At 34.5% G+C, this 10,620-nt stretch overlaps 1 protein-coding gene across 1 annotated transcript; it reads left to right on the top strand.

Annotated features, from left to right (window-relative positions):
• The first annotated feature begins 400 nt into the window (after positions 1–400).
• On the top strand, positions 401–5,436 carry LOC149019134 (ras-related protein RABA5c-like). The gene is made up of 2 exons (XM_089153201.1): positions 401–1,150; positions 4,644–5,436. The coding sequence occupies exons 1-2, from the start codon at positions 817–819 to the stop codon at positions 4,964–4,966; spliced, it is 657 nt and encodes a 218-aa protein (XP_089009327.1). The 5' UTR covers positions 401–816; the 3' UTR covers positions 4,967–5,436.
• The last annotated feature ends 5,184 nt before the right edge of the window (positions 5,437–10,620 follow it).

Below are 10,620 nucleotides of genomic sequence, written 5' to 3' on the forward strand. Positions count from 1 at the left end.
TGTCTTTATTTTCTTTGAAGTTCATAAATGAAGTTTTTCAACTTCGTAAAAAAAAAAAATTGATCTTAAGGCCAAAAATTTTAATTTAAACCTATTCATTTATATGGTGGACTAAAATGATATAGGGCCATAGGGCTATCCCTAGGTATCATAGCCCATTCTACGCACTTCAAAAGGAAAAAGGAAAGAAAAAAATGAAACAAAAAAGAAGAAATTTTACTTGTTAAAGTCCACTAATGGTAAGAGACTAATGCTTTTACGTAGAAGAGTTCAAATTCCTTGGAAGCCAAGGGTGAAGAGTCTCTTATATTATTTGCAATGGCTACCACCAAGGAATAGTCAAGTGCGCGTAAACTGGGTTAGGAGAACCGTAGTTCATCATCAAGAAAAACAGAAATAGTTATAGTTCAATTAACGCCAAGAAAAACAGAAACGAGAATCCAGGACAGGGACTCTTGACACCATTATGAAAGTTATTGAATCATTGACTAAAATAGTTCAAGTGCGGAAAGTGAAAAATCATTAAATTTGAGTCCCACTACTTGCGCAGTATGTCTCCGCCACCCTTTAGAATCCATTTTGATTTTCATTTTTATATAATATTTCTGGTAAATTGCCTTTAACGTCTTCTTCCTTACAAACTTAAGTGCACTTTCCGCCAATTTTAGCGCTACCCTGTAATCCAGAGAGCCCAATTTTAGGTTTTAGATCCTTCGCTGCTAAATCGAGGATCTGGGCTCTGGTTCTTGGCTAAATCTTCTCCCTTTCTCTCTATTTTCTTTAATTCTGGAGTAACACTAGAAGTAGCAGAGGAAGATGGATAGTGACCATGAAGAAGGGGAGGAATATCTATTCAAGATAGTGATAATCGGTGATTCTGCTGTGGGCAAATCTAATTTGCTCTCCAGGTATGCTCGGAATGAGTTCAGCATGCACACCAAGGCGACGATCGGTGTGGAGTTTCAAACCCAGAGTCTAGAAATCGATGGAAAGGAGGTGAAAGCTCAGATTTGGGATACGGCTGGTCAAGAGCGATTTCGTGCTGTCACCTCTGCTTATTACAGAGGTGCTGTGGGTGCCCTTCTCGTCTATGATATCAGTAGACGCACCACTTTTGAGAGCATTGGTCGTTGGCTTGATGAGCTTAACAGTAAGTGTTTGTATCTTGTTCTTCATAAAATCAAAGAGACAATGTATCCTTGTAGGTAAATCTGATTTATTATGAGAACCCCTTTTTTGTTTTCTGGCTCTAGGATGTGGGTTGTTATGTTCCGGTCTGTTGGGTAGATTGTTTTGGTGATCAGGATTGCAGATCTGATTCTTGTGGGAATGCTACAAGTTTTTAATTTGTTTAATATGATTCATATCTGGGTTGATGGAAAATTTACCAATTGGTTGTGTTCTTATCTTCTTACAGTTGACAAGAGATTCTCATTTCAATTATCCTTCTGCAATGCAGTACATTGTCTTTTGTTTTATTGCATTTTTGGGATTTGTTATTTTGGAATCACTCTCTACAGATGAGACTTGGTGTTCTGAATTTGTTGTCATTTGCCAAGCTTCTGGGTTGAGGTATACTCAGGGATGTTATGTGATGATATTTGGGGATTGCTTTTCTAGTCAAGCTAAATAAAATTAGTTTGAACTCAACCATTAGGTGGTAGCTACAAAGACATATTTTCACTCTATTGTGCTCTCTGTGGGTTCTTTCTCAATTAGTTTTTCAATTTTGGGGCTTGCAAATCTTACAGAATAATAAATATGATATATGAATTTGTTATTGGTGAACATGAAACATGAATTAGTTTTAACATCCTCATTGTCATATATTTGAAATGCAGTTAGTGGATATACAATTTTGAGTTTCTCTACTGTTACGTGAATAACATCTTGATAATCTATATTTTACATATATTAGGTACCTGAGCCATTTAGGTTACATGGTATGTTTTGGATTTAACCATTAGATCTTCATATAGCTACATAGTTCATTTGAAGTATGGTATTTGGGTAGATTTTTTATGCACAAGGAGTCAATAGATTCATGTTTCTACAATGGTTTCTTTGCAACCCTAACCATGATGGTTTGTTTCAAATATCAGTATCTTTGAACTATTTTCTATCATTATGTTTAGAACTTTTTTCCTTGTCCTGCTTAGTAATTATGGTGCCTTAATTTTTCAATCTTCTAAGGACGCATGTTTAATTAAAAATCTGAAAAGTGAAGATTCTTGTGGTCATGTATGCTCATTTCTTTTGAATAAAGCGAAAGAACTGCTCAAAGAACCACTTTTTTTGTGGTCAAGAATGTAAAAGGATCCTACAGAATGTCTAAATGGATTTTTGGCATTCTTACAAGTATTTAAGAAATGCAGGTTCTGGAGAGGACCTGCTTCACAAACAAATTGTATAAATTTCAGTTGTAGATCGATATTTATGTTGAACAGAAGTCTTGAAAGGAGATTTACCTAAAGGAATAGAGTTAGAATCTAAATGAAATTTTCAGGGTTGCAGAGGTTGGGGATTTGAAACCAGAACTGAACTTTGGTAGTTCTAAAAAAAAAATCAGAACTAGAAGTACTCTGATTTAAGAAATCATAAAACAGAATTCAGATCTGAAACCAGATTTAGAAACTTTTTGAAAATAGAAAGAGACTTAAGAATAGAAAGTGATCTGAAAAAGTAACAGAAACAGAGGGTAGTTCCAAAGTGAGAAATCAAAAAGAGAATTAGAAACATAGCTTAAGATCTTGGTTCAGAAACAGAAACTGATTGAAAATGGTAGATGGACAAAATTAACCTGAAATCAGTGTAGCAAAAAAACAACTAGTGATGGAAAATAGAACAACTGAAGATAAACTGGTAGCATAGAAACTAGCAGAATTTTGGACCATGCATAACAAAATAGAGTTCAGAAGGTGCAGAACTTAGTAACTGTTGGTGTACAAATGCAGAAAACTGACCTCAATTATTGGAGAGAAAAGTACTAGGCTTCTCGCCTAGAAGTTAACACCTTGCTAGTCTGCCTGGCTTCCACTCACTGGATCTCACAGAAAGAAGAGTTCTGAATCTTGCAGAAACCAGTGGGCAAAAGCATAATCCAGTCTTCAATTGTGGGGTGTGAACCTACAGTTTTATCTGTGGGAAAATGGAGCCCCTATGTTTATTAAGAAGAACCATTCACAACCCAAGTCTTCTTCCAAACAGACTGTTCTGGAACTTTAACAAAATATGAACTAGGGGCTGGAATGCATGAGAGCTATCCGACCTTGGAATTACTGCTGGACTGACAAATAAAGGGTGAACACAGTACTGATGGCTTTTGCACAATCTATTTCAATGCCTCGACCTCAGGCTACAACTGTGGTCCACAGACCATTGCAACTGTTACTAGAATAAAGAATAAACTGACTAAAATAAATCTATTACTAATACTAATAGTGCGGAGGCCTTAAATCCTAATATCTGGGCATTTAGGTGTCTTATTTCATTAGGAAACTCAAAAATACTAAGCCCTGACTCATATAGTTCATTGGAAACTCAAACTTAAATATATTAATGTATACTTGATACATTCCAATGGCTTGTTATATTTTTGGCCATCTTTTTCCTCTGAACTGCATAAAAAATAATTCAAACTCAACTTGTAAAACCCATTTTGAATTGATCACTTAAGTCAATTTAATCCTGCATGGAAAAAAAGGAAATGGAAACAAATAAATAATATATCTTTTTAGGTGAATTTAAACAATAAATTAATTCAACTATGAACTGTAAACTTGGCTTGCTATGCATATTTGAATTGCTAAAAGTGATTGAATTTGTATTACATGGATAAAATTGTGTGCTTTTATTAGGGATTATCCTATCACCTACCCATTTGAATCCTCTGTAATTCTACTTTGGTTTGAACTGTAATAGATGCCATGGGGGTATGTTCCCACATCATTCAAATTCCATTGGTTTTTGTAACATAGCATCTCAGACAGTGGCTCATGATCCATCATTGTCTTGCTCCTTGCATGGACCCATGATTTTCAACCATCCCAGATCCTTTTCTTGGTCCTCATTTTACTTTTCATTTTGTGTTCTTTATGTGAATTTTTTTTAATTGAAGATAAGGCTGAGGTCCCCCTCCATACCCACACTGCCCCCCCCCCCTCGCCAAAAGAAGGAAGGAAAAAAAAAAAGGAAAAGCAAAAAGAGCTTGTTCTAAATAAAGTCCAGGCTAGAACACTAAGATGTTTACATATTTCCACACTCAAGTTATTCAAAAAGGTCCAATCCATATAGTAGACCAAACCCCACCACCAAAGGTGTCTCTCCACATCTAATATGAAAAGGCTTTGTTGACTTCTAACTATTGGATAAATAGGTTTTGCTTTGCCAGTATTCAAAAGGACTATCTAATCTTCTGGTCGTGATCACTATTTTGGTCGTGCTCATTGATCTTTCAGAAGGGTTCATTTTATTGTTAGATTTGAAATTTTTTTATGGCAACTATAAATCCCCCATTATATCAGTCTGCTTTGGAAGCATATCTGAGCTCTCACATTGTCTATCATGTCTTTTGATTCCCTTAAGAGTGTTTATATTTATTTTTTCTGGAGTTTGGACTGAGTTTTTGTGGAAATATCATGCAGCACATTCTGATACTACTGTAGCTAGGATGCTGGTGGGGAACAAATGTGACTTGGAGAATATCAGGGATGTGAGTGTAGAAGAAGGTACAAGCCTGGCAGAAGCAGAAGACTTGTTTTTCATGGAAACGTCTGCCCTGGATTCGACGAATGTTAAAAGAGCTTTCGAATTGGTTATCCGAGAAATCTACAGCAATGTCAGCAGAAAAGTCCTGAATTCTGATTCATACAAGGCTGAATTGTCTGTCAACCGTGTAAGCCTTGTTAATAATGGGGCTGATGGATCTAAACAAAATGAGAGCATGTTCTCTTGCTGTTCGAGATGATTTTAGTTACAACATTTCTGGCGGATATGATTTGCTTTTTCTGTTTAAGTTATTGGTTAAATTTGATCTTGTTGGGTTCTTTCCCTTGTGGGTTAATTAGTTGAACAGAATAACAGATCAAATAGTTGTATTTTTTTTTTTTTTAAGCATAGATGAGAACTTTTTGTGCTTTTCTAGAAGAGAAAAGCATGCTACCTTGAATAGTTTAAAGTGAAATAGAAGTGTATAATTGCACTTTTTGTTTATGTGGGATGAGCATGAGGAGTGATGATTATTGTGTCTTCTTCCATGGATAAGAGGATGGATTTTTGTGGGTAGGCCTGCCCTAAAATGCAGAAGAGTGGCAGACATCCTCATGGAAGACTGTCTAGTGTGGGGTACTGTTTGCACCAAGAGGCACACCAACTGTGTTTTCATGCCAAGGATTCTAACTGAGAGTAGGTATACCTTATTGGGAGAGATGAGAAAAAAGTGGGGCCTAGGAACTATGGACCCATTTGATTACCTACAAATTGTTTTTGATTTGAGAAGCATTAAAAACAATTTTGAATGTTTTTCGGAAACATAAACATTTTTATAAGTATTTGATAAAACTTGCTTCTAGAAGCAAAAACATTATTAATAGACATCATTTTGAATTGAGGGTAATATAGTCATTATACTATAATAAGGGCGATATGGTCATTTCACTCATGATTTAACAGAATTTTGAATAGAATGTTATAAGTGTGCAACTTGTAATTTTGAGAATGCAATGTGTGCAAGTCAGAGTTTTTTTTTTTTTTTTGAATTTTTTACATGAGCCCCCTCCACTTCATGGGAAACAAACCGCAGCTCCTCTAAAATCAAAACCTTGCAAATACCCCCTCCACCATTAACCCCGTTACTTACGACTGTTAAATAATTTAAAAATGACCATATTACCCTCAAATATGATAATGTTTGAACTTCATTTTCAAGAGCTTTTTACATAAGCCCCCTCCATTTTCATAGGAAACAAGGCGCACCCCCTCTAAAATAAAAAAATCTTGCAAATACCCCATCCACCGTTAACCCTTTACTTAGGTCTGTTAAATAATTTTAATATGACCATATTACCCTCAATTATGGTAACATTTGAACTTCTTATTTTCAAAGCCATACCTCCTCATTCCTACCAGTTACTCATGATGCCTCATACTCTATCATCGCTAGTTCACTACTACCAATCAACGCCCACAATTACCACCGGAAGAACATTTGAGGAGAAGCAATGTGTACCTCATCTTGAGAAAAGGAAACGTTGTAGGAGAAGAAGAAAAAAAAATGCAAGTGAGGTACGCATTGCTTCTCCTCAAATGTTCCTGTGCTGGAGGGGGTATTTGCAAGGTTTTTATTTTATTTTAGAGGGGGTGCACCTTGTTTCCTATGAAAATGGAGAGGGCTCATGTAAAAAACTCTTGAAAATAAAAAGTTCAAACGTTACCATATTTGAGGGTAATATGGTCATATTAAAATTATTTAACAATCCTAAGTAACGGAGTTAATGGTGGAGGGGGTATTTGCAAGGTTTTGATTTTAAAGGGGGTGCGGTTTGTTTCCCATGAAAATGGAGGAGGCTCATGTAAAAAACTTTTTTTTTTCTTCTTCTTTATATATAGAGAAATGGGAATGAAAATATTACATATGCCGCCGGCAAGGGTTGTACCCACAACCTCTCCATGAGAAGTGAGATTCTCAACCACTACACTTACCCTCCATTGGTTGCAACTCAAAATTTAAGCCCCACTAAAGTGTGCAATATGTAATCTACTTTAGAAAAATTTACTTGATATCTTGATGAATTTAAATTTCAATTTTTTTTTTATTTACTATCCATTTAAGTGTTTGTACTTTCTGCCTAGTAAAAAGTTTGACCTTAACAACCCAAAATTTATTAGGCTTACTTACTTTTGAATGGCCGCAAGGAAAATGAAACTTCAATGAAATAATTTTCTAATGCCGTTTTCTTATACATTTGTGATGATCCTGTTGATAACATTGGTGTTTGCATCGAAACATACCTCAGCAATATCAATTTTCAAATGCCTCAAATGAGTGGAAATGCTTGGTAGGTGGTGATACGAGAGATCTGTGGTTTAAATAGTCTAGATTGTTGTGTTATGGGGTCTCACAATCCCCAAATTTTTTTTTTTGGGGAGAAAATGAGACTTTATATTAATAAAAATAAATAGAATACATACAATAATACAGGATTAGGTTCTAAAGAACCTATGACCCTGCCGCTCTTCTACAACATATTGAGAGAGTTGAGCAGGCAAAGAGAGAGGACTTAGCAAAATTTCTTGGTCCACCGTTGCCAATCCGGCTAAATAATCCTCGCACTTATTAGTCTCCCTAACTCCATGCACCAAAATACACTCTTGAAACAAAGATCTCAAGTGAAGAATATCCTCAACAATGTGTAATATCCCCCAATGTGGACGATAAGTACCTAGTAAAGTCTAATCCATTTCTAATTTTCTTGTAGATGTGTGACACATATTTACTAGTCACATCAAAGGGTTGTGATTAAATTAAGATGTTTTTGTTTTTAATATTATAAATGTAACTTCAACCGTTTGATGTGATGCAATGACACATGTCACACATCTACAAGGAAATTGATGGTCCACTATATAAAAATCTCACAATCCCCCTATCTGTTCCTTTGCATTCACTTCTCTTACCCTTGAACATGTCACCCTTACGGATCTTGTTTGCGTAGTGCATCGGACGTGGTGGTGCCTATAGTGCCCATCATTGGATGCACACCATGTGGATTCTATTCAATCTCAACCATTCAAAACACGTGTTCGGTTTATTCTAAAGAAAGACCGGTTTTGTTTCACTTAAATTGATTAAATGTGCACATGGTGTTTTGGGTGACTGAGATTTAATGAAATTCATATGATATACATCCAATGGAGGCAACCACAACAACCACCACATCCCACATGCACCACTAAAGCACGATCCCACTCTTACCTGAATTTGGATCCTCTCATTGGATAAATTTTCCAACGAGTATCTAATGAATGATAGAATTCAACCACATGTAAATATTCTAATCAAAAGGTACTCATTGAATTTACTCTAATCTTTTGATTAAAATATTCCACATGATTGTATCCTATCATTCATTGGGCACTCAATTGAAAATCTCTCCAAGGAGAGAATCCAAATCCCCCTTACCCCTCCTCCCATTCCCCCAACCCTTATCCCTCCACCTTTTCCTCTAGCCCCCCCCCCCCCTTCTCCTCCGAAAATTTATCTAGTCCATTTCTGACAAGGAAATAGATCATCAATTTTCCTATAGATGAGTCACACGTGTTCATGAGTCACATCAAAATGTTGAGATTAAATTAAAATAAAAAAATTATATATTTTAAATGTAACTTCTATTCTTTGATGTGACATATAGACATATGCTAGTCATCCATAAAGAAATGGATGATCCACACAAAGAAGATGAAAATCCCCTTCCTTCCTACCCTTACTCCTCTCTCTTTCCTCCTACCCAACTCCTTCCATGCATCCTTCAAGTCTAGAGTCAGGTTTAAATTGTTTTGTTAATTGTATCAAATTCTCAATCTCCTATAATTTAGTGGTCTATATTTTTTATTTTCTCTCTCTACTTTCTCTTTCACAAATGATAATTTGATATTTGTGAATTAGTTTTTATTATATTACTTTTTATTCCAAAAATTGTAGTAACAATAAAGACAATCCATGATAAAGACTAAAGAGATCAAGAGTCCCATATGTAATAAATAAAATTCTCAAATCTGACGTGAGAAACTTTGGAATCAAATAATAAGCCCCTTTTTTTTTTTTTTTTTTTTTTTTTTTTTTTTTTTGTAGAGAGTAATATTCAATTAATAAAAGTAAAATTTTCATGGGCACCTCAAGGTAATTGAAAAATAGTACATATACTTTAAAATTATGCCAAATTGAAAATGATCCCCATAGGATGTCCCTTGAATTTGCACAATAGTACATTCTCTAGAAAATTTTGTTAAGTCATGATTAGATATATGATTTTATAATTTCTAAATTGCCATTAATTTCTTGTTATTTTATAATGTTGCATTTTAAATTTCATATTTTTTATTTCTTCCATGTTCTTTTTCTTCTTCCTTCTTTCATCATTTTATATCATATTATATAGAATAATACAACTAAGGATATATTTGTCATTTTCTCTAATCAACTAATGATTTTAACAAAAAAGGGGTGAGTGCCATTAATTTCTTGTCACTTTATAATGTTGCATTTTAAATTTCATCTTTTTTATTCCTCCATGTGTTTTTTCTTCTTCCTTCTTTCATCATTTTATATCATATTATATAGAATAATACAACTAAGGGTATATTTGTCATTTTCTCTAACCAACTAATGATTGTAATAGAAAAGGGGTGAATGCCAATTTAGCATAGTTTTGAAATGTTGATGTTTTTCGCCAATTATTTTGAGGTGTCTCTAAAATTTTTCCTTAATAAAAAAAATTAATTTGAATTTTTTTTTTGACAATCTTTAGTTAAACATTTTAAATACGTTTATATGAATTTTGTTGTTTTTTTATTTTTGTTGTATTTTGTGACAACACCCCAACTTTGTTGGACCCACCCCCACTTTTATCCACCACCCTTATGAATCTATTCCCCCCAACCATATCCATTCCTACCCTTATGGATTATCACTCCGTTAGGGGAGAAGTATGAACTTTCCTAAGGCTTCTCCACCACACGATAAAGATGTGTTCCACCTCTGATTCATTTCATCAGTACCTAGAGGTGAGCTATTCTCTTATTGTGTGATTGAAAAATATTAAAGGAGCACATACTTCTCCATTGATAATGAACTAATCATTTATTTCTCTCTAACAGAAGGTCGAATGACAAATCCTCATTTCACTTGAGAGCTTATGCTTCCTATATGTGAAGACTATTTAGAAAGAGGTATCATGTATGCCCCCTTAGCAATAGAAAGACCAAGAAGAATGGGTGGTTGATTCTATAGGACTTGGGTCCTTTACAACCTAGCGAGGCCATCAGCGAAGCTGTAAACAACATACAGTGAGGACCACCACAACATGATATCTAATATTTGGGGGTGAATTTTAACTATTGGATACTTAGGTAAATTAATCTTTTCAAGCTAATCACTTTTTCTGTTTTGATTTTTAATTTGGCTTGATGAACAGGTTGGAGTCAATAACCCACCCATGTAGAAAGAGCAATGAATTTCCATTGGATCTAAATCTGTGGATTCCTAATGAGAAGATTCTAAATCTATGAATTCCAATTCAACCCTGGATAGACAATACATTACAAAGAAATGTACATGGAATAGTGACACAGATTGAATGAAGAGGTTTAATTAGGGGAAAGAATGATAGAAACAAGGTGGGCGACATTCTTTCATTCATTTTGCTTATTTAAAGCTTCAATGGAAAGCCCAATGTTGCGACATTATTGTGTATATCTTGCATTTTTTATAGTTTACCTATTCTAATATTCTAATCTAGGTATATATCTTATTGTAGTATTTTATTATAGTTACTTTTTATAATTGTATTACAAATTCTAAACAAACAATAATGGAATTGAAATACAATTGAAAATTGAAGATCC

The sequence above is a fragment of the Hakea prostrata genome, chromosome 4, assembly GCF_041222555.1.
Source record: "Hakea prostrata isolate BN-2017 chromosome 4, UWA_Hpros_2, whole genome shotgun sequence".
In the NCBI taxonomy this organism is placed as follows: Eukaryota; Viridiplantae; Streptophyta; class Magnoliopsida; order Proteales; family Proteaceae; genus Hakea; species Hakea prostrata.

Excerpts from the sequence above, each read along its gene's own strand:
- LOC149019134 (XM_089153201.1), top strand. The coding sequence starts at position 817 with ATGGATAGTGACCATGAAGAAGGGGAGGAATATCTATTCAAGATAGTG. Across the intron at positions 1,151-4,643 it reads TTGGCTTGATGAGCTTAACA|CACATTCTGATACTACTGTA; the intron begins GTAAGTGTTTGT and ends AATATCATGCAG.